The sequence below is a fragment of the Pelophylax lessonae genome (assembly GCF_965119305.1).
Source record: "Pelophylax lessonae genome assembly, chromosome: 2".
NCBI classification, from domain to species: Eukaryota; Metazoa; Chordata; class Amphibia; order Anura; family Ranidae; genus Pelophylax; species Pelophylax lessonae.
Genome location: NC_138769.1, coordinates 441,876,534 through 441,901,680, shown reverse-complemented (window position 1 = coordinate 441,901,680; position 25,147 = coordinate 441,876,534). Strand labels below are relative to the sequence as shown.

Genomic DNA, 25,147 nt, shown 5'->3' with positions numbered 1-25,147 from the left:
AGTAATGAGTGGCAATTACTATCGCCAAGAGATGCAGAGACTGCTAAGCGATAGGGATACATATTCCCCTCTTCCTGGAAATCCGATGATCAAGTTCAAAAAGGAACTTGGAGGTTTGATTGACAGAGGAGAGAAACGAGGAATCTTGAGTTCAAAGGAGGCCCAGTACCTTAACCCTTTGTTTTGTAGGACCCCTATAATTTATTTTCTCCCTAAAATCCATAAGCATCAGACTTGCCCCCCAGGTCGACCGATCGTAAATGGCATAGAGTCAGTAACGGCAAGGCTTGGTCAATACATTGACCATTACCTGCAGCCCTTGGTGTGTGAGACATATGCATACCTTAGGGACACGAAACATGCCATAACCCTTCTGGACGACCTAACAGAGATTTCAGATTGCATCCTGGTGACCGCTGATGTAGGGTCGCTTTACACGATCATCAACCATGAAGATGCTTTGAACTCAGTGAAATGGGCATTAAACAAGTCTGATTTACCATTGAAACATCGGAGATTTTTGGTAGAGTGTCTAGATTTCTGTCTGCTAAAGAACTATTTTTGGTACGACAAGAAATATTTCCTACAAGTAAAGGGAGTAGCGATGGGGGGGGCGGTTTGCCCCCAGTGTGGCTAACTTGTTTATGTCACACTGGGAGGAAGAGGTCATCTTCTCAAACCGTCCTCCCCAATTGAGCTGCTATCGTCGTTTTATCGATGACCTTCTACTGATATGGAAAGGGGACATGATCAGTTTACAACATTTCATGGATCGATTCAATTCCAATACTCGGAACATTGAGTTGACGTGGAATGTGAATACTGAAAGTATTGTTTTCCTTGACTTGGAGATTTTTAAAAAAGATGGTGGTTTGAAAACTCGAACATACTTCAAGCCGACGGACAGAAATTCTTATATACCCACAGGTAGTTGCCATCATAACCTGTGGTTATATAATATCCCAAGAGGGCAGTTCCTGAGGATGAAAAGGAACTGCTCCTTGGAAGAGGATTTCCAGTCCCAATCAAAAAAACTGGCATCAAGATTTCTGGAAAAGGGGTATGACCCTGAACATATTGAGAGAGAACTTTCTAGAATTAGCACTACCGCAAGGGAAACTACCCTGATGTCTTCTAGAAAAACTACCTCTAGTAATGAATTTTGCTTTGTGCTGGACTACAATATACAGTACAGGAAATTTGAAAAAATTGTGGCCAAGCACTGGCCTATCCTACAGCATGACAGGATATTGGGTCCTGCACTCCCGGCTAGGCCGAGGTTTGTGTATCGGAGGGCACCCACACTCAGAGATCGACTAGCTCCAGGAGTGGTTGACCCACCTGTCAAATCTGGCAATACGCTCTTTCCCTCTTTAAAAGGATTCTATGCCTGTGGCAAGTGTGCGGCCTGTAAGACCTCTAAAGGTAATATGAAGCGAAGAAAAGAATTTGTGGCCACAGCTACACAAGAGGTACATGTCCTCAAAGATTTCATCACATGTGAAACAAAAGGGGTTGTGTACATGCTTGAATGTAAGTGTGGTTACCAGTATGTGGGCAGGACCACGAGGGCCTTACATGTAAGAGTAGGAGAGCACATGAATAGAATCCGTAAAGGTAAAGATAAGCACAATGTCCCCAAACACTTCAAAAGATACCATCAGTGTGACCCCACAGGTTTAAAGTTTTGGGGTATTGAGAAAACCACACGCCATTGGAGAGGAGGCAATTTTGTAAGGCAATTAAGCCGCAGGGAATCATTCTGGATATATCAGACTAAAGTTTTAGTACCTGGCGGGCTTAATATTGATTTTGATTTAAACTGTTTCATTTCCAATAGGTAATATGTGAGGTTTATTTTGTTTTTGTTTTTGCTTCTGTTTTTGTTTTTATACCTATATGTTTTAAATCATTTAATTGTTGGTTTTAAAATTCTTGATTCATATGTAATGGTGCTCTTTTAGTGTATGTGGACATCTCGGAGCTTCGTGGGTAAACGCCACTACTTATTGAGGGCAGATTGGGTTTTCTGTTCCTTTTAATTTTATTTATATTTTTAGGCTATGTGCCATCTCTAATAAAGTTGTTTTAAACTAATTGGAATTTGTGCAACATTTTAGCCTCTATATCTATGGACCAGGAGTGCATTAGTTCCGTGTTAAGAGCTCTCCAAGTATCGGTCTATTTTATGCCTTCCGGAGCCTCCCGGAAGTTGGGAGCTTTCCCTCATCTAAGATGGAGATTGGCGTCACGTCATTTCCGCTTTGAGAATTAGCGTCCGGTTGCTAGGCATCATCTATTTAAGGTGCGCGGGTGCTGCCCTCTCCGTACCCCTGCTGAAGAAGTCACGCCCATTGACGCAACGCGTACGGGGGAGGAGCTGTGACGTCACCCGCGACGCTCTGAGAGGACCACACGCTCGAGCACACTGTTCAGATGTTTGACATGCTGTTCCCGATGCACTAGGAATAGTGCTATGATTGTGAGTAATATACTTTTATTCTGAATAAATGTACCAATTTGAAACGGAGAGCACTAGATGTCCTTGTTATCCTTTCATGTGGAATCTTAATGCCGATCTGCTGAGGCGCTGTGGTTTCCATGGTTGTAAGACTGGGACAGGAGGAGTTCACCAGAGTCTATGATAAAGCGCAACGGCCCTTGTGGTCAGTGTATGGAGGTGAGAGGCTGGCATTAACTGTGGTGGTGGAATCACGCATGCTTGGTGATTTGTTCTACTTCTCAACACGGGTCACCCTTACCTCAATCTTGGCTTTGGATTTTATGAACATTCCCAGATTTATTGATTAATATGGACATTACTCCTGTTTATTGGTTTTAACATTTTAGCGCTGCACCATTTTTTATACATATTGCCTGTTTTGGATTTGTTAGTTTTGACCAATACCGGTGTTCAGCTTCTTATTTCTTTTTATTCTATGGATTATAGCGCTGAATAAGCCCTTGCTTTTATATATATAATTTTACACACAGGTTGCTACCATTACTCAACACCAAAAATGGTGGTCATTTTTCAGTGGAAAATTAAACTGGTATTAAACCCAAAACCAAAAATGTATTATATTGCAGCTTACCAATCATTAGATGTGGTGGCTGCATCAGTTTTCTTTTCTTTGTCTTTTCCCCTCTTTTTTTCTCCTGGTGATCTGGCCAGTAACACACCTCCTGTATTAGTGAGACACCACTCTAGATGAATGAGTACAGGAGGCACAGCAGACAGCAACACTGTAAGTCTGGGGGGAGGGTAGTGTTAAATGTATCAGATAAAATCAGATTTAGATACACTAACAAACTGAAGTCTAACTCCAGCTCACACGTTTATATGCAGTTATAGCAAACAGTTGTTTTTCCTTTTGGGATAAAGGCTTTGCACGAATAAATAAAAGCTGATCATTTAATCACCCCTGCCAGTGTCAAGTGGTTTGTCTCATCCATGTAAACATCCATCTCATCCGTGTGATACATTCTGCTGGAGAGTTTGTGCTGTGAAAAACAACAGACCTGCTGGCTGAATTATCAGATAAAAATAGAAGAAAGAAAGCAAGCCTAAAAAGGAAACTAATACAGCCATCACATCTAAGAATTGGTATGCTGCAATATAATAAGTGTTTGCTTTTGGGTTTTATACTGCTTTAATATCCCATTGGCATCTCAGGCCTATAAATATATTTTAATAAACTTCTAAAAATATTACAAAGATACCTATATTAGAAAGTTATTGCTGAAAAATGAATCATACCATATGAAGATCGGCGTAATATGGAGAAGGATCCCATGCAACTAAGGTAACCTCTTTATATAACGAGCTGTCTGTAAAATGATGATTTGGGTTGGTAAGGATCTGTAAATAAAATGGAAGCAAGTTTAAATCATTTGTTACGTTAAATAGAGAGTAAACAATAAAGAGCATAAGCTATGCCACATGCAAGTGCCTCATTTAGAGGGTACAGTTTCAACACCAGAAGATCCATTGCTTCTTTTTAAAAATGTTTATTGCTACAATAAAGTAAAATATTACATATGTTGAACGATTTCAAAACATAATATTATACACTGAGGTGTCCTTTTATGAAACGGAGATGAGCAGTGATCTTGCTGATCACAGCTCATTTCCGATCATTCTCAGTTTATGAAACAGAAATGATCGGGGGAGAACATGTTCTTCGCTGATCATCTCTTCACACGGGAATCTGTCATTGACAGACACAGAAACAGCCAGGCTATGAAGCTGCGATCCCCGCACTTCACTGGCGATCTGTGCCAGAATTCACACTCCCGGGTTCACCAGCCTGGAGCTTGTGAAGCGGGGAGTGAAGACAGAATTGGGGGAGAACTGAGGGGGAAAAAGGAAGATTATGGACTTCCTTCTTCCTCGTTCAGACCCCCCAACACAGTAATCATGTCCCCCTGCCATATTTATGTATATATATATAGATGTATATATACACACACATACATGTAGCTATATATTTAATGTGTATATATATATATATATATATATATATACAATGTATGTGTGTGTGTGTATTCAGTGTATATATATATATATATATATATATATATATTTATGTAAGGGGACTATTATTTATTAACCTCGTGTACTCAGCAGTGATAATTTATCACTGCTTGTTAAAGTGCGCCAGGGATTTTCATACTACTGTAATCTCGCTTTGTCTCACGAGATTACAGACGCCCCATTGACTTCTACACAGATCTCCGAGAAAACCGTTCTCCTCTGATCACCCTGGGCGAACTGAAGTTCTCCGATTCATAAAAAGGGTGCCAGATGTGATCATTTTCCCCGGAGAACTGTAGAGAAGCCAACAGAGAAAAAAATTCACCCGTTCATAAAAGTACACCTGAGTACAAGCTATGTGTATAGTATATTCCTCATGAAAGTAAACATTAACCATTTGCCGACTGCTCACAGTATATTTACTGCGGCAGTCAGCCCCTCACAGGCAGAGTGACGTAGATCTACGTCGCTAGCCTGTGAGGGTCTAGGGAGCGAGCACGTGGTCACGGTGGCGCACTCCCGCTCCCGCGTGGTCACGGACCCCCCCGCGCGTGTGACCGGCGGACCCGATGTCCGCCGGTTACTCTGCGATCGTCGCTGCAGAGGGAGAAAGTCAGGCGGCTAGTGTAGACAAGCCGCCTGTCATTCTCCCTTGTGTAGAAACAGTGATCACACGGTTCTACTATGTAGGACCGTTGGAGAAAACAAAAAGAGAACACCCCATGGGACTTTGAATGAGATGGATGCAGAAATGTAAATGAGTAAAAAGCATAAGTATGCAGTAACAAATTTATTTGTACATATAATACACATAAATGCATATAGACAGCAGACATCAATACATAGTGTAAAAGCATGATAACATATTAACATCAATGAATAAGAGAATGACATGCATAACTCATAATTGAAGTGTGAGCTCTACGCGTTTCGTGGGTCCTATATGCCCACTCATCAGTAGCATGAGGTAGTATGCCTGTATAAAAATACAAAAATAAATGGAATGAGTCTGGATGTGGATATGCATATAGTTAGCCAGCAGTTGTGAGACTACAACATAAGTATGTATACCCCAAATGGGGGAGTCGCACTTACATGCGGCTATAAAATTGGAACATGGTGGATGAGCACCGTCCCAGGGTGAAAAATCAAGTCTGGTCCGGGAGCTGACGGGGCGTGGATGCACGGCAACAGAATGGAAGGCCAGGTAAGAATTCATAGGTGATGGGTGCCACATCCTGCTTGATGGTATAATAGTAACTGGAGAGATATATGGATATATATGTAAGTAATAAGATATTGCATGGCAATATAATGCAGTAACAGTATGAATAAATCTAAACCAGTTGGGGGAAAACCAAAAGTGCAGGGAAGAGACTGTGGACCCAAGGTGAAGGAAAGGAGTGAAGTGAAGAAAGGAGGGGGGCAGGGATATAAAGGGTGATGTGAGGAAATCAATGACAAGAAGCATTGTCAGAATCAGTGACAAAGAGTGTGAATAAAGTGGGCTAAATCACCAGTGCAGTGGTAACCAGGTAATATGCATATAATTTTGGTGTATATAGGTATATGATATATAGGAGGGTGAGTATCTATATATATCTGGTGTTTCAATTACAACAGTGAGAAGCCCCAGAACTGAGACACATATAGTAAAAGATGTGATGGTGATAATCAGGGAAAAACCCACAAGCCATGATAAGCTGAAAGAAAAAGTGACCTCCAAAGGCAGGGGTGAAGGGGGATAGTCAGATGGGAAGTGGCTGGAAATAGGAGATAAAGAGGAGTGAATGAGAATGAGTGGAGAAAAAGATTCAAACCTGGTAGCTTCCAAAGTGAGCAGGTGGATCCAGTCCCGAGCGCCATGTAGTGGTACATAGGACAGGCAGGCGCAATCCAGCACCTGTCCGTCCGAATTGGGTATCCAGCATAGCTGGTAGCCACAGCCACAGTTGAAACACACTGTCAGAGCGTGCAGACACCAAGCCGGCGTCTCACGTGGTGGACAGGAAACATGGCACCGATATACAGGTGGCTCCGCCCCCAAAGGGGAGGGGACAGCAAGGGAAACACTTCCCTTAATAGTATATCGCAGCTCCCGGACTAAGACAGGTGTCCACCAGCAGGGGGAGCACATCCAGCACGAAGATGAAAGTCATTGGAATATTATCTTCTTTTTCTATGTAGGACCGTTGATCACTGTTTCTACAGCTCAAGCCACAGCCAATCACAGTTAGAATCACGCCCCTAGGGACACACACAGCCCCTCCCTCTCAAATAAAGTTAACCCCTTCACTACCAGTGTCATTTTGCAGTAACAGTGCATATGTATAGCACTGATTACTGCAGTAATGTCACTGGTAACCCCAAAAAATGTCAGTCAAGGGTCCGATCTGTCCGCCGCAATGTCGCAGTACCGCAAAAAAAACGCAGATCGCCGCCATTATGCGTTAAAAAAAACAACAAAAATGACAAAAATCTTTCCCTTTGTTAGTAAACGCGATAACTTTTGCGCAAACCAATCAAAATAGGCTTTTGCGATTTTTTTTACCAAACATATGTAGCATAAAACAAATTGACCGAAAATGTTAAAAAATTTTGATTTTTACATTTTTTTTGGGGAATTTCATATTAAAAAATGTGAAAAATATTGCTACTTTTGCAAAATTGATGCTCTTTTTTTGTTTATAGCGCATGATCAAAAAATCGCACAGGTGATCAAATACCACCAAAAGAAAGCTCTGTTTGTGGGAAAAAAAGGACGTCAAATTCGTTTAGGTATAGCGTCGCACGACCGCGCAATTGTTCGTTAAAGTCACGCAGTGCCGAATCGCAAAATAGGCCCTGGTCAGGAAGGGGGTAAAAACTTCCGGGGCTTAAGCGGTTAAAGGAGAAGTACTGCCAAAGCTCGTGTGGCTGTACTTCTCCCTGTGGAGGACAGGAGTGCAGTTCCTTCTGCACTTGTGTGACCTATTTTCAGCAGTCAGTAGGCTGAAGCACACTGTCAGCTGATGTCACAGAGCTGGTTCAGACTGGGGCAAGATCGAGACAATGAAGTCAGGATTGTGTGAGAGGTTAAATGAAATATATACCTAGAGTACTCTTTTCATTATAAGAGGTTTCCACAGAGTAAAATATAGGGCATCAGGAGATTGTTGAACGGGAAAAAAAAGGGCAGAAACAGACAGAAGAAAATTTGGGATGTGAGAAACTGTCTCGGGGGAGGGTTGTTTTCCCCTTGGGACCTGTCTAGAGTATTTTAGGCTTCTATTGACAGATATTTAATTTAGGAGAACCATATATTTTAGATTGTTTTGCTTTATCATTAAGTAAAGAGTTGAGCTTGTGCAATTGTAAGTTTCAAAGTAAAAAATAAAGTTGCTTTTTGCGCTTAGGGAGACTTGCATTCTTAAGGCCAAATAAGGCCTATGTTGGGGGATCTGCTCAAATAAAGATAAAGAAGTGAAGTTGTAGATGCAAATCCAGATTTTCCAGGCCTTAGGGCAGGGTAATCTGTTGGTACCAGCAGACATAAGACCTGTTGTCCAATCTAGCCAATTATCTCATATCTATGATGTGACAGATCCAACCGAGACAGGGGCTTTTGGAGGGCATGAAAGGTAGTGCCTTTGCAAAAAGTAAAAAAATACCTAACCTAAGTGAAATAAAGCTGCTTGCAATATCTCAACAGAACCAATTGTGCAAAAACATACATTATAAAAATTGCAGTGCTAAATAAATGAAGTTCAAAGTTAATCATTAAAAAATAATCCATATAGTGCTTGCAAGATCTATAGACTCCATGTTATAGGAGTCTAAACAAGTGTTTGAATAATGATCCAGCACTCGAAGCAAATCCCTCAGTGGTTACACCGGAAAGGAAGCTAACATAGTTACATAGTAGTTGAGGTAGAATAAAGACAATAGTCCATCCAGTTCAACCTGTGTAGGTGTGTGTGGCCGTGATCATCTCTCATACCCCTTAATGTTCTGATCCTTGAGATGTACGTCCAAGAATCTTTTGAAAGTAGCCATACTTCCCGCAGAAACTACCTCTTGTGGTAGAGAATTCCACAATCTTGTAGCCCTAACAGTAAAGAACCCCCTGCGTTGCCTGAGGTTAAAACGCTTCTCCTCTAATCGCATTGTATGCCCTTGAGTCCTCATGCAATCCTTGCGACTGAATAGCTTTTTTTCTATGCTGAGATCACCATTCAGGTATTTATAAATTGCTATCATGTCCCCTCTCAGGCATCTCTTCTCCAGGGAGAATAAATTAAGCGATTGTAGACACTCTTCATAATTAAGGTCCTCCAATCCCCTAATTAGTTTAGTTGCCCTTCTCTGGACTCTCTCCAACATATCCCCCCCCCCCCATTGGACTAGCGACCAGAACTGGACAGAATACTCCAGATGCGGTCGGACCAGAGTTTTATAAAGTGGTAGGATTATAGTTTTACCTCTGGAATACATCCCTTTCTTTATGCATGCTAATATTCTGCCGGCTTTGGCAGATGCTGCTTGACATTGCATGCTATTGCTTAGTCTATCCTCTACCAAGACTCCCAGATCTTTCTCCATTTTTGATTCCCCCAAAGGTTCCCCTCCTAAAGTGTATTGTGCTTTTATGTTTTTAGTCCCCATTCCACATTAAACCTCATTTGCCATGTCGTTGCCCACTCTGTTATTTTGTTCAGGTCATTCTGTAGGATATCTGCTTCATGCTGTGCAGTTATTGCCCTGCCCAATTTTGTGTCATCTGCAAAAACTAATATAGAACTAATGATCCCATCCTCAATGCTGTTTATGAATAAATTGAACAAGGTTGGTCCCAGGACTAAGCCTTGGGGGACCCCACTTACCCCCCCAGACCAGTCTGAGTATGCGCTATTTATTACCACCCTTTGGACACGCCCTTTTAGCTAGTTCCATGTCCAAGAGCAACCTTGTGGTCGATGCCTGCGGACCTTATTTTATAAATTAAGCGCTTGTGGGGAACTGTATCAAACGCCTTAGTGAAATCCAGGTACACCACTGACCAAACATGGCTGGCCAAACAAACCCCAGGTGTTTCTCAGACTTAACCAATAAGGAAGAAAAAGGGGGTCCACATAGTGTAAAACCAAAAAACACTTTTATTATGAAAAAAAGGTTCCTAAACTCTTACAGTAATCCAGTGAATAGTCAGCGGTTAAAATGGAAGTTCCAAGGATAAAAACAACTTGTATACAAGCTCAGTTAGTGTGGTTAAATCAGACATAGACATGTCCCCACTTCCTGATGATGTCACGTATGACGAAACATGTAGAAGTAATCTATGTCTGAGCTTGTATACAATTTGTTTTTATCCTGGGAACCACCATTTTAACCGCTGACTATTCACTGGATTGCTGTAAGTGTTTAGCAAACTTTTTTCAAAATAAAAGTGTGTTTTGGTTTTACACTATCTGGACCCCCTTTGTCTTCCTTATTGGTTATGTCTGAGAAACACCTGGGGTTTGTTTGGCAAGCCATGTTACCTTCCTTTCCGGTCTAACCATTGAGGGATTCGCTTTGAGTGCTGGATTGTTATTCAAACGCTTGTCTAGACTCCTATAACGGAGTCTAGAGATATGGTAAGCTCACATCCAGTTTATTATCACGGTGGAGGTGCACCAAGTGGGTATTAATCTGAACAATCACATTTCTTTGGATATTACTTCAATTTATTATTTTTTGCCACTATGTACTTTAGTGTTCAAGCACTATATGGATTATTTTTTTAATGATTTACTTTGAACTTCATTTATTTAGCACTGCAATTTTTATCAAGGTAGTCTCTTGCCTACTGACCATGGGCCTTGGCATTTGAGGGAGCTACAAGAATTCAGGAAGATGTCATGTTATATAATGCATGATGACACCACCGCATTCAAGGAAGCCATGATGGTCTCTGCCAACTTGAAACTCAGTGAGAAGAAGTATGTGATAAGAAAGCTGGTTAATGAGATATGAACAGCCCTGGGTCTTCTTAAATACTGGTGCTGAACTGTCTGGTTGGGCACTGACCTGAGTCATCTAGGCTTGTCTAGGTGACTAGTTGTTAATTAGCTTACTGTTTAATTAGATTACTGTTTTGTTGGCTGTTCCTTAGATGTGCTAATGATATTACGGTTTACATTGTTTAGGATAATGTGATCAAGCTCTTACCTGATCTTGTGGTTTATATTCTGTGTGAGTTTACAGTAAAGTCAGTTCCAGTTTGCACCTAAGCTAGTGTCTTCTATTTCTTGGGTGTAATTCCCTGCTATAATACCTGGCTCCTGGCTTCAGAGTGGAGAAAGCAGTATCTTGGCAGAAGCACCCTAAGGTGCCAGGTGATCCATTGCATATGGGTACCTTCATTCAAATAATGTTTATTGTGTTTGAAGTCACCATCTATGAAACAAGCTATTATGCCCATTCAGATGTGAAAAGAAAACACCTTATCAGCTCTGCATATCACACATGGACAGTTGCCCTTTCTATTGTCAGAAGTTGGCTTAGAAGCAGTATTTTCATGCAAAATATATTTATTATGTTAAAAAGAGTTTAACATAATTGAAATGTTCTTTATATTTGAGATTATCCCTACTCGCTGATAATAATTAATTCAAATTTATGTTAAGGGGCTTAGGTAACATCTCTCTATATCACACATTCCTACTCGCTGTGCAGCGCATAAAAATGTATCTGTGTAGAGGAAACAATAAGAAATAAGCTGACTTCATAAGAGTAGCACAAGTGTGGAACATGTTTTTTCTTTTTTTTGGACATAGCATTCAAAGGATAACACCATCCAAAACAGATAAGTCATGTAGGGTTCAGTTTCTGGTTAGTTTCCTAAAGGCACCATACCGTTTTGATTAACATGTATATAACTATGCTGAGCAATGTTGTTCTAAAACTTTCAACAGATTCTTCATACAGTATATTTAAAGAGTGACTAAACCCATCAATTTAACATGATGTCTTAAATGATATCTGTTACATTTAGTCGTATGCTTATGTAAGCTCCCAACCGAACTGTCAAGCCTTTAAATAGCTGATGTCATAACTGATAAAATGTGCAGCACCATGGCAACTGTAAATCAAAATGAGGCTAAGACTGGAGCTTCCTTGGCTGTAGGAGGGTTTCATTCCACTTTAAACCAGCATCACTGGTAGGCATAAAAAAGAAGGGTAAAGTGATTGCGGGGTACTGGGAACTGTGGGGTGCAGAGGGAGGTGTAAGGTGGGGGGTGTAGAATGTGAAGTAGTGGGAGATGAAGGGGGTTTATGAATGTAGGGTACTGGGGGATGCCAAGGGTGCAGAGTGAGGTGTAATGGACTATGCAGCTAGTGGGATAGTGGGAAATGCAGGGGGTGCAGAATAAAGGGGACTGCAGAGTGAGGTATAATTAAGATACAGATAGAGTAGTTGGGAATGCCGAGTACTGCAAAGTGCAGTGTAATAGGGGTACAGTGGGAGTAGTGGGGGGATGCAGAATGTAATGTGCTGGGATATAGGAATGCAAAGTACAGGTGATGCTGAGTGCTGGAGTAATGAGGGATGCAGGGAGTGCAGTGCAAGGAGTAAAGGGGGATGCAAAGGGTGCAGGTTAGCAGGGGGTGCATGGGGCCCCTTGTGAAGGCTGTGCAGGGCCCCACTATTTCAAATAATAGACCTATAGTTAGCCTTGAATCAGGGACTAGAGTTGTGCCTCTCTACACTGTATCAATAGAAACACATAGCCTATTAGCATTATAGCAAAATGGCAAGGCACTCCCCTCCTCCCTCCCTTTTTCAAGCTAACAGACTGGAGACTGCACTGTCCACTGTAAATGCTTTCCTGTGAAGACAATAAGTTCAGGGAAGCAGCACTGAGAGAGCAGGAGCCAACAGCACTGAAAGTTGAAAAAGTGCTGGGCTAAGAATTTAAAAATAATAATTTACTTTTTCTATCGTGCTCATAGTGTTAGGCCAAAAAACGCTGAGGGTTTAATAACATTTTAATGTCACCCCCTGACCCTTAAACTGACCCCCTGAACGTGATCCTTACTCCAAATCTATTCCTAACTGTAATCTTAAAACTTTTTATCAAAGGTATAAATTATCATCATTTTAAACACTATGCACACAGTGGCACTAGGAATGATAACTTTAAACAAAGTAAAAAAAAAAAAATCGTGATGCAATAAAATCTAGTGGCAGGTTATTGATGCAAAATAACCAGTGCTAAAATCTGTTTACCAAAATGAAATGATTTATAGAGATCTTTTAATGATGGTTATGCTTCCAGCCTAAGTAAAGCCTCTTTATAAATAATAGATGTATTTGTCTTACTTAAGGGAGCATTAAAAAATACACATAGTTCACTAACTGTATGATATATTTTAGAATTCAAAATTCCCCTCCTTGTTAGCAGCCAAAGTAAGAAAAAAAAAAATGGGATTTTTGATTTACCGTAAAACCCATTTATCTGATATTCATTGACGGACACAGCAACTGTCATTCTTGACCATTGGGTTATACTGCCCCCTACAGGAGTAGGACACTAGGCAGAAAAAACTTCTGGCTACGCCTATGGGCAGTCCCAGGGGGTATACTCCCTCTCCCTGCTATAGTCACTCAGTTTTGTTACAAGCAGTGTCAGGAGAATTATAACTCCACAGAGGGGTAGGTGCTGTGTCCGTCAATGAATATCAGAGAAATGGACTTTACGGTAAGTCAAAAATCCCATTTTTCTCTTTTGTTTGTTGATGGACACAGCTCCTGTCATTCTTGACCATTGGGACGTCCCAAAGCAGTGTTAAACATGAGGGGTGTGAGACAGCAATAAAATTCCCAAGGCTAAACATTAGCCAACCAGGCAACAACCAAAACAACTGGAGCCCACCTTAAAAAAAAACAATACACCCTCAAAGAGGATCAGGTCCTCTTAACCACTTCCATACCACCTCATTGTAAAATGACGGCGACAGGAAGGCTTTACCGATCCGGGCCGATGTCATATGACGGCGGCCAGCTCTCCCCGCTACTGCGCGCCCCCGGGGGTGAGGCTCGTCCCCCGGACATAGCCCATCCCCGATCAAGGTAAACAGCCAATGAAATTGGCTGTTTACCACGTGATCGGCTGTGTCAATCACAGCTGATCACATGAGCGGCTCCAGCACGAGCCGCTCGTTCTCTCCTCAGCGCGGGCGATCGGGGACGAGGCTCGTCCCTTGGACAGAGCCCATCCCCGATCTAGGTAAAGAGCCAATGAAATTGGCTTTTTACCACATGACCGGCTGTCAATCACAGCCGGTCACAGAATGTCAACAGAGAACACAGTAACTAGCTGTCACCGTGTTCTCCACCTCACACATTGATCCTGTGTGAGGAGGAGATTGTGGTAACAGCTAGTTACCGATTACAGTGCACCCCAAAACACACTGATTGCCCCTGCCGCAATAAAGAGGACCTGTCACTAGCCCATCAAAGTACCTGTCACTGGGGGGCGTGGTCGCCACGTAGCTGCATGGACGTCTGAGCTTACAGCTCCGCCAGACCAGGGAGGAAATCGGCATCCATCGGCGTAACTACACCCTGTAAAGTTCCTTTTTTCCTGCCAATGGTTTGCGGGGGAGACTCACCTTCATTCCTGATGGCCAAAAAGAAGAAAGATCCCAGCCAGCCGCGGCAGCTCCAACACTTCTTTATGGCCCAGGACAAGCAGCGCAGCCAAGATGGTGGCGGCGATGGATCTCCGGCCTCGTCCAGCGGGACCTCTCAGTCTTCGCCCAGCCCTCCGCCTTCCTCGGCACAAAAAAGCGGGCCAACCTCGGTCTCCTGCGGCTTCCACTCCACTATCGAGAAGCCCGGTGAAAAGTAAACCTCGACTGTCGGAGGATACGCACGCGGCGGAGGTAAGCCAAGGGGGTCACTCTCTTTGGACTCCACGAGGGAGTTGTCCCCTAATATAGACACTTTCCCCACAAGTGAGTGACCGGTTTCTGAAACCAGGCTCAAAGACATGATGATGTCCCTGAGGGCCTCCATGCACGCAGATCTCATGGAGTGTGTGAGCTCCTTCAAGGTAGAAGTACAGGCCTTGGGAGGCCGCATGGACAGAGTTGAGAATAAGATGGGGGAGTTTGCTGCTTTACACAATGAGCTTATTGATTCTCACTATGGCCATGAAGAAGAAATAAAGAAGCTCAAATCCAAAATCGCAGACATGGAAGACCGCTCTAGGCGGAAAAATGTTAAAATCGGGGGGTCCCGGAATCCGTGCATCCAGGGGACTTGGATCAGTACGCCCGCGACCTTATCTTGCCAGTTCTTCCAGCTACCCCAGTGTCTGAGCTTGTCATCGACAGAATCCATCGCCTCCCTAAGCCCTCATATCTGCCGGATGATGTTCCCCGAGATGTCTTAATGAGGGTTCACTTTTATCACGTTAAGGACAACCTCATGTCTGCGTTTAGGAAGATGACCCCAGCCCCAGAACCCTACTCTAGGATTCAACTGTTTGCAGATCTGTCGCAGCACACGCTGCAGAAAAGAAGGGCTCTTCACCCGCTTACTAAAATCCTGAGAAATCACACTATTATCTACAGATGGGGATTCCCTGTGAAACTTACCATAACATACAACAACAAGGCGCACGTCGTCACATCCTTGCAGAATGGCCTAAACCTTTTACAATCCTGGGGTATCCACCCCGAACAAGGTTCTGCCCCTCCGGAACCCTCTGGACGTATCTCCCCAATATCTGAGGAGTGGCACACTGTCTCTCATAGGAAAAAGGGGAAAAAATCATCCAAGGGATCGCCATCTCAAGCTTTAAACCACAGATTTCCTTCCTCAATCTGGCCACCATGACCACCTTTTACCCCCTTGAAATATGTGCAGTATACCTGCTCACGAGTTTATTCTCTCTTTTTTACACTTGCCTTGAAATTACCAAGTTTGTCCTTTTGTTTCGTTTATTTTTTTGTTGGTCAGCAACATCGTAATGAAGAACCTGACTTCTAAGGAAATGATTCCGGATGCCACGGATCCTTGCTCTCCTTTTCAACGGGTACACTACTGGGAGTCCTCTCTGATACCCCTCCAGTGTAGCAGTGGACCAGGTAACGCAATCAGCCTGCTTACACTTGCACCATGACCATAACCATCGCTTCCTTTAATGTCCATGGCCTCAACCACCCTGCCAAGCGGACGTCCATGTGGAGGGAGGCCATGAAACTTAAAAGCGATCTCCTTTGCACCCAAGAGACCCATCTTCAACATTCTCAGCCCCCTACTCTGTCTCATAAGAATTTTCCGCACATTTTCACAGCCTCGGCCACACAAAAACGCAAGGGTGTATTAATAGACATTAGAGACTCCGTGGCCTTTTCCTTGCACAAACTTTTGGTGGACCCAAATGGACTCTACCTAATTTTGCAATGCGAATTGAACAATGCCCGTTTACGGTTCTTAACGCATATGCCCCTAACACCCACCAAACGCACTTCTGGAGAAAAATGTTCCGCATGTTGGATAAGCACAAATATGGCTCTGTTGTGGTGTGTGGAGATTTAAACTTGACGGCGGACCCCAACTTGGACATCTCCTCTACCCCTAAATGCCCCCCTCCTGCTCTACAGGCCCTCTTCCATGAGGCGGAGCTGTTCCATACCTGGCGGTGCCTACATCCAGGCGAACGTGACTATTCCTTTCATTCCCAACGCCATAATACTTATTCCCGCATTGATATGGTATTGGTTGACAAACATCTGCTACAAAACATTCAGAGTTCGGATATTCATAACATTACTTGCTCCGACCACGCACCGGTGACTATTACCCTTCAGGAAACCCACTCTCCGGGCCCCGCATATCTGTGGCGGGCAAACAGCCAGGTCTTAGTTTCTCCTCAATATGTCTCTCAAATCGAGAAGCACCTTGGGGAATACTTTCAGCATAATGCGGGATCGGTCTCTGATCCAACAATAGTTTGGTGTGCTCACAAAGCCTTTATACAGGGTGTTCTCATTAAGATGTGTGCACGGCTTAAGAGGCAGAGGACACGGCACCTGGACCAACTCTTGGCTGAGATTAATCACCTAGAACCCCTGAACAAAGCGTCCCCATCCCCCCATTTAGCCCAACAATTAAGGGAGCAAAGATCAAATTTGAGAGATCTCTAAGTAGAGCAACAGGATAAGTACTTTCGAGCTCTCCAGCTGTCCCATTACTCTGCCGGAAACAAGGCAGGGAAATTACTAGCAAACAAGTTGAAAGCCAGGCGCATCAAGAGTAGAATAGCGTATCTTTTGAACCCTGTCAATAACACAAAAATCACAAACCCTCAGGAAATAGCTGACTCTTTCGCCAGCTATTATGAATCACTATACAATCTAAAAAATGACACTGATACCCCCCAACCAACTGATATACTAATTTCTTCCTTCTTAGATTCCATCAAATTACCACTTCTCACTCCCTCTCAATTGCAAGCGCTTAATGCCCCAATCTCCACAGATGAGGTGGAACGGGCCATCCGTACACTACCAACGGGGAAATCTCCAGGACCTGATGGCCTCCCCAATCTTTATTATAAAAAGTTTGCGCCAGTCCTCAGTCCACACTTAGCCTCGGTGTACGTGGCTGCGGTGTCCTCTGCCTCTCTGCCTAGTGAAATGCTTCAAGCATATGTTGTTACATTGCCTAAGCCTGGTAAAGAACTTAATGTCTCCTCCTAACTTTAGGCCAATATCGTTATTGAACACCGATGTAAAACTGTATGCTAAGGTTCTGGCCCTTAGACTTCACCCTATCTTACCAGATCTTATCAATCCGGATCAGTCGGGATTTGTCAAGGGCCGTCAGGCCTCAGATGCTACTAGAAGGGTCATAGGGCTTGTGGACAGGGCTGGATCCGGTCGGGTGCCTTCTCTGCTGCTCTCTTTGGATGCGGAGAAGGCATTCACCTGGGTCCACTGGACATATATGACTAGGGTGTTACAGAGATTTGGCTTTCATGGTCCCATTTTACATGCAATTCTAGCACTGTATTCTAACCCCTCAGCAAAGGTATATACCTCAAATATGCTTTCACTGTCATTTCCTATTACAAACGGGACGAGGCAGGGCTGTCCGTTGTCGCCCTCAATTTTTAACTTGCTCATTGAACCCCTGGAGGAAGCTGTGAGATCCTCAGCGAATATTAAGGGTCTTGCCACCTCCTCCCGATCACATGTTATAAGTTTATTCATGGACAATGTCATTATCTTTATGTCCGAACCTGAAAGTTCATTGGCGGCTACACATTCCCTGTTGCAACAATTTAGCTTAGCCTCTTACTATAAAGCCAATTTTACGAAATGTTTAATTCTCCCTCTGGGTATGTCCCATAGCCTATGTCAGAAATTACAAAATTTATACCCCTATACCTGGAAACAACACAGCATCCCGTACCTGGGAATGCAATTGACTCCCAGGGTGGACTTGCTGGCTGAAGCTAACTTCCAGCCCTTAATTGTCAAAATCGCACAAGAAAGCCGCAGAATTTCGAATACTGAACTTACCTGGTCGGGCCGCCTTGCCTCGTTCAAAATGCTCCTCTTACCCCAGATTCTTTATGTATTTCGAACCTTGGTGATCCCGGTACCCCACAAAACTCTTGCCTCGCTACAAGCAGCACTCAAAGGGCTGGTGTGGAGAGGCAAGAGACAGAGGAGTGCCCACTCCTTCTTGATTAAGCGCTGGTCTGCAGGGGGTATGGGCATGATCGACATTAAGAACTACCTTCTAGCCTCACATTTGGCCCAATTGAAACACTGGGTGGCCCCAGTGTCCTCAACAGTGTGGAGTACCATGGAAGCTGAGATATGCTCTCCCCTTCCCCTCCGGACGGTGCTTTTGGCGGATATGTGGCGTCTTATGACTTTGAAAACGCTCCCCATCTGGGTCCAGGCCTCCCTTCTGACCTGGCACGAGTTCACGGCCCATTTGCTTCAACCCCCCTTGATGGTAAGAGTCCCTGTGCCGGTGGGTGTGCTAGAACTTGTTATTCCTCATGCCTCGCTTAGGAGCTGGACCAACAGGGGTATAACCACTGTGGATCATATCCTGTCTGGGGACGTTTTGAAATCATTTTTCCGTTTGCGGGAAGAATACTCACTCCCAACCACCGACCAATATCTGTACCTTCGGATATCTCATTTCCTTCGTTCCTTGGTATCCCCCCATATCTATTTGACATCACAGGGTTGGACGTTCCTACTGGGTAGCCTACGCTCGGTTAAAGGGACCTCCCTCTTTTACAACTTTCTCCAGCGCAAATTGGAGTATTGTAAAACTGTTCCCTTTGTGAAGTGGGAAAAGGATTTGGAAGACACATTTACTGATCAACAGTGGCAAGCAGCTTTTCGCTCCGTCCGACAATCTTCATCGTGTACTAACCACTGGGAATTGTCGCAAAAGATAAATCTGAGGTGGAATCTTAAGCCATATAGATTGTCTAAATTTGTGCCTGACTATTCACCCCTGTGCTGGAGGGGATGCGGCGAAGTAGCCCACCTCACCCATGTGTTTTGGTCCTGTAGACACCTAAAAAGTTTTTGGAACAAAATATTCTCCATAATCTCAAGTATTACTGGGGTGCTGACCCGCCCCTCCCCGGCACTGGCAATACTAAATATAGGGATTGAAAATTTTCCCATGGATTGCAGCGCTGTAGTTACTCACATACTGCTGGCTGCTCGCAACCTCATAACTAGACAATGGAAATCTAATGTGGTACCCAATGCCTCTGAGGTTATTGCCCTGGTTAAAACTAACTACACCTATGAAAAGCTGCTTGCCTACAAATCAGGCCATGGCGCCAAATTTGATCAAGCTTGGGCCCTGTGGTCCTCCTGGATCTCGGGTAAACATTGACATACCTGTTTAGTTGTTTACTGGATACTCTTAATGCTCTGCTGACCTGTTGATGTTTTTCATTTTGTTGATGTTATTGTTTATATGTCACTTGCATACATATGAGCCCTTTTATTGGATATGGCTCCTTGGGAAAGTGTTACCCTGTTATTCTCTCATACTGAGTAACCGCAATGTCTAAGTCTTAGAAACTGCAGCATTTCTCTTCCTTCCCTTCCTACCTTCCCTTCTTCCCTCTCCCAATCTCCTTATTCTCACTACACATTCCCTCTTCCCTCTCTTCCTTCCGCTTCTCCTCCCCTGCCTCTCCTATTACCACAGTTCCACCCCTCTTCTCCTTCCTCTCTACCCTTTCCCCCCCCTTCCTTCCTCCTCCCTATCTCATCTCACATCCTGGACAAATGCTGCGATGCTTGCTTGCCTCATTGTCTTAGTAATATTGAGATATATATAGCTAACTTCCTCACTATGTATCTTACCTGTAACCCTATATGATGCCACTGTCCACATTGCAACTTGACATTTTTGCTATGCTTGCTGTGTTGACTTATGTTATGTCTGTATTATTTTAAACTTAATAAAAATTGAATGAAAAAAAAAAAAGTACCTGTCACTAGCCCATTAAAGTACCTGTCACTAGCCCATCAGAGTACCAGAGTACCTGTCACCAGCCCATCAGAATACCTGAGTACCTGTCACCAGCCCATCAGGTACTCTGATGACAGGTACTCGGGTACTTTGAGTACCTGTCATCAGAGTACCCGAGTACCTGTCATCAGAGTACCCGAGTACCTGTCACCAGCCCATCAGGTACTCTGATGACAGGTACTCGGGTACTCTGATGACAGATACTCAGGTACTCTGATGACAGGTACTTGGGTACTCTTATGGGCTGGTGACAGGTACTCGGGTACTCTGATGGGCTGGAGACAGGTACACGGGTACTCTGATGACAGGTACTCAGGTACTCTGATGGCAGGTATTCGGGTACTCTGATGACAGGTATTCGGGTACTTTGAGTACCTGTCATCAGAGTACCCAAGTACCTGTCATCAGAGTACACGAGTACCTGTCATCAGAGTACCTGAGTACCTATCATCAGAGTACCCGAGTACCTGTCTCCAGCCCAGAGTGCCCGAGTACCTATCTGCACCCCGTCAGATTACCCGAGTACCTGTCTCTAGCCCATCAGAATACCTGATTACCTTTCTGAAGCTCATCAGAGTACCCCAGTACCTTTCTGGAGTATTATTGATCAGTGTACCCGAGTACCTGTCTGCAGCCCATCAGAGTACCTGAGTACCTATCTGCAGCCCATGCCTCTTAGATTATGTGTTGGGGTGTTTGCTTTCCAAAATGGGGTAATTTTGTGGGGGTTTCCATTGTCCTGGGATTCCAGGGCCTTCAAAAGTGTGATAGGTTGTAATGAAATTATATGTGTAATTTATGCTCCTAAAATACCTGACGGTGCTCCTTGCATGTTGGGCCTCTGTATGTGGCTATGCTGTGACAACATCCCACATATGTGGTATTGCTATACTCAAGAGGAGTAGTAGAATGTATTTTGGGGTGTTATTTTTGCTATGTACATGCTATATGATAGAAATATCCTATAAATTGACAACTATGCATTTTCATTTTCTTTCCACATTTTCCAAAAACTTGTGGAAAAAAATGACATGTTCAAAAGACTCATTATGCCTCATAGACTATACATTGGGGTGTTTGCTTTCCAAAATGGGGTCATTTTGTGGGTAATTCCATTGTCCTGGTGCTCCAGGGCCTTCAAAATTGTGATAGGTCGTTAGGAAATTATATGTGTAATTTATGCTCCTAGAACACCTGACGGTGCTCCTTGAATATTGGGCCTCTGTATGTAACCAGGCTGTGTAAAAGTCTCACACATGTGGTATCGCCATACTCAGGAGGAGTAGCAGAATGTATTTTGGGGTGTAATTGCAAGTATGCATATACTGTGTGTGAGAAATAACTTGTAATTATGACAATTTTGTGTAAAAAAAAAAAAAAGAAAAATAATTTCTTCAATTTCCCAAGAACTGTGGGAAAAAACTACAACTTCAAAAAACTCACCATGCCTCTTACTAAATACCCTGGAATGTCTACTTTCCAAAAAGGGGTCATTTGGGGGGTATATGTACTTCCTGACATTTCAGGGCCTTATGAAATTAGATAGGCCGTCAGTACATCAGGTGTGATCAATTTTCAATGATTGGCACCATAGCTTGTAGACTCTATAACTTTCACACAAATTTTGGCCCAAATTTATGAAAAAAAATTACTTATTAGCAAAATTTTATAATAGAAACAAAACAAAATGTGTTTTTTTCAAAATTTTCGCTCTTTTTTCACTTATATTGCAAAAAAAAATAAAAAACCCAGTGGTGATTAAATGCTACCAAAAGAAAGCTCTATTTGTGTGAAAAAAATGATAAAAATTTTGATTGGGTACAGCGTTGCATGACTGAGTAATTATCATTCAAAGTGTGAGAGCGCCAAAAGCTGAAAATTGGTCTGGGAAGGAAGGGGGTGTAACTGCTCTGTATAGAAGTGGTTAAACAGCAGTCTGCAAAACCTTGCAGCCAAAGGAAGCATACGCAGATGCCAAAACATCCACTTTATAAAACTGTAAAAAGTGTGCACCGATGATCAGGTGGCCGCCTTGCAAACCTGCGTCACTGATGCTTGATGATGGAAGGTCCAGGAGGCACCCTAGTAGAGAGCTTCCTGACAGGGAAAGGCGGAACATGCTTCCTAATAGAAAATACCCGAACCATCGTCTCTCTGATCCATCTGGAAATGGTCGCAGAGGAAGCGGACAACCCTTTGCGAGGTCCATCCGTGAGCACAAAGAGAGAGTCTGACTTTCTGAAAGCCTCCGTAGCTGCCAGGTACACCCTAATTGCCCAGACCACATCCAAGGTATGCAAGGCAATTTCCTTCGGATGTTTAGGCACAGGGAAGGCAAGACAATGTCTTCATTCAAATGAAAGTCATAGACCACCTTAGGAAGAAATGACAGACCGAGGCGAAGCACCATCTTATCCTTGTGAATCACCAGATAAGGTGATTCCGACATGCTACGCGCAGAGGTGATAGCCATCAAAAAAGGCCACTTTCTGGAACAGCAAAAGCAGGGCAATCTCCTGAATATTTTCAAAAGGAGGCTTTTGTAGAAAGCACCAAATTAGATTCCCAAGGCGGCAACGGACGTCATTGGAAAAAGACCGCCAAGACTGATATCTGGCCCTTGATGGTACTCAAGGACAATTTCTGTTCAACTCCCGTTGCAGGAAGGTTAAGATCCGAGCCACGAGAACCCCAAAAGACTCACACCATGCAATGTATGTCTTCCACGTACAATGGTGGATCTTCCTCGAAGTAGATTTCCTAGCTTTTAACAACGTAGGAATCACCAACTCAGGCAAACCTCTATCCAATAGCACCTGGTATTTAACAGCCAAGCTGTCAAAGCCAGCGACTGGAAAGCAGAATGGAAGTTAAGTCCTTGGGACAACAGATCCTCCCTGTGAGGAAGTTTCCAAGGAACGTCGGCGACCAGCCGCACCAGATCGACGTAAAAAGCCTGGCAGGGCCAGTCTGAGGGCCACTAAAATGACTGGAATCCCTCCTGCCCCAATCCTGCATAGGAGTCTGGGCAGAAGCTTGAGAGGAGGGAAGGTGTAGATTAGCTGATACTGACCCCACGGGGCCAACAGCGCATCTGTGGCATCCGCCAATGGATCCCTTCACCGAGCCACATACCTTTGAACCTTTCTGTTGAGCCAAGATGCCAACAGATTTACCTTGGGGGTGCCCCAGTGGAGACACAGCTGATAAAACACCTCCGGATTAAGCAACCACTCCCCGTGGTCCAACGCCTGCCGACTGAGGTAATCCGCATGCCAATTTTCCACCCCGAGAATGTGTACGACAGAGAGGGCTGGAACGAACTGTTCTGCCCACCTTAGAATGCCGGCTACCTCCAGAGCCACCAGGTGATTGACATAAGCCACGGCCGTGGCATAGTCAGATTGAATGCGCAATGGGAATCCCTGAAGATGATCCATCCAATGATCCAGACACAGTCTGATCGCTCGGAGTTCCAGGACATTGATCGGTAGTCCGGACTCTTCCAGCATCCAGATCCCCTGAGCAGAATTCTTGCTGAGGACACCTCCCCAGCCAGACAGGCTGGCATCCGTGGTGACCAGTGTCCAATACAAGGGGAGGAAGAATTTTCCCAGCCAAAGCGCCAGAGAGTGAAGCCACCATATCAGGTACTCCTTTTTTTCCAGGACTCAGCAGGATCTGATTGCCCAGAGACTGCGGAGTCTTGTTCCACTTGGTCAGAATCTCCCTTTGCAGGTACCTCGTGTGAAACTGTGCAAACTGAACCGCCTCAAAGGTAGATATTATCAGGCCCAGCACTGCATGCAAGTCTGGAGGGATGACCATTTGTTGGACAGCAGGAGGCGAATTGCAGTCTGCAATTTCAGGAGTTTGTCCAGAGGAAGGAGAGCCCTCTGGCTACGGCCAATCCAAAGTCAGGCCCAAATAGTCCAGCTTTATGGACGGAACCATGGCAGACTTCTGAAAATTCAGAATCCAGCCGAACTCCCACAGAGTTTTTATTGTGATCTTCAGGTTCACCACCAGAGCAGAGGGAGACTCCGCTCGCATAAGGAGATTGTCCAAGTAGCCCAGTACCGCGATCCCCGTTGGCATAGCAAAGCAAGCACAGGAGCCAACACTTCTGTGAAGACCCGAGCAGCTGAGGCGTGACCAAAGGGTAATGCCACAAACTGATAATGCTCCTCTCCCAACAGCAAAGCGAGGAAAATGCTGGTGACAGATACAAGGAGTGCATCCACCAGCGCCTTTTTGTGTGCGGTCGAAGACGTGGAGGAATCATCCTCACTATCAGAGAATGCCAGGCGCGTAGTCGCAGACCCAGAAGGGTAACCTACGTCCGCGGCGGCCGAATCAGATTTAGGATATGATGAGACAGATGAGGCAGGGGCACTTTTTTGCTAGCCCATCGCCCGTAAGCTGCCTCCACCTGGGACACAAGGGACTCCAGGACAGCCCTCCGTCAGTGCATGGCTGGTTGGTTTGGGACCCAGAGGGCCCCACAGCCTCAGAGAGGGGATCAGGTGGAGAAATGTGCTCCAAAGACTCCATGAGTCACTAGGGGGACCCCACAAAAAAGTGTAACACACTCATAATGGACAACCCCCACCGTGCTGGCAGCACCACCCGGTCACCAAGAACAAAGCACAGAGCGATCCTCAGCAGAGAGGGAGAGGACCCCATTAGCCTCACCACCCACTGACATAGACCAATGTAACCACCAGGAGAATCTGTACTACACATGCGTCGATCAGGAAGTTAAATGATCCAGGAGTCAACACCAGGGTATAAGGAGGGGCTCCAACCGCCGAAATCGCCACCCACAGGGCTCCACTGTCATTGCTGACACTATTTGCAATGGCAAACCACAAGAAAATGGCCGCTGGACTACACCAACATGGCCGCTGTGTAAAAGAATACACAGGCTACAACACGAGGCATACAGGGACCCAGAACTGTGAGACTAGGCCTCAAGGACCAATCCATGCAGGATGTGGGGGGGGCTGGCAGGAGCCTCCACCATGTACAAACCCCCCCCCACAAAC

General features: G+C 44.3%; 1 protein-coding gene across 1 annotated transcript in view; it reads right to left on the bottom strand.

Moving 5' to 3' along the window:
* The window catches only part of ST6GAL2 (ST6 beta-galactoside alpha-2,6-sialyltransferase 2), a 295,701-nt gene that overhangs the window by 39,798 nt on the left and 230,756 nt on the right, over positions 1–25,147 (bottom strand). The window contains exon 4 of the mRNA XM_082246744.1: positions 3,761–3,862. Coding sequence (XP_082102870.1) covers positions 3,761–3,862 — 102 coding nt within the window. The remainder of the gene's footprint in view (positions 1–3,760; positions 3,863–25,147) is intronic.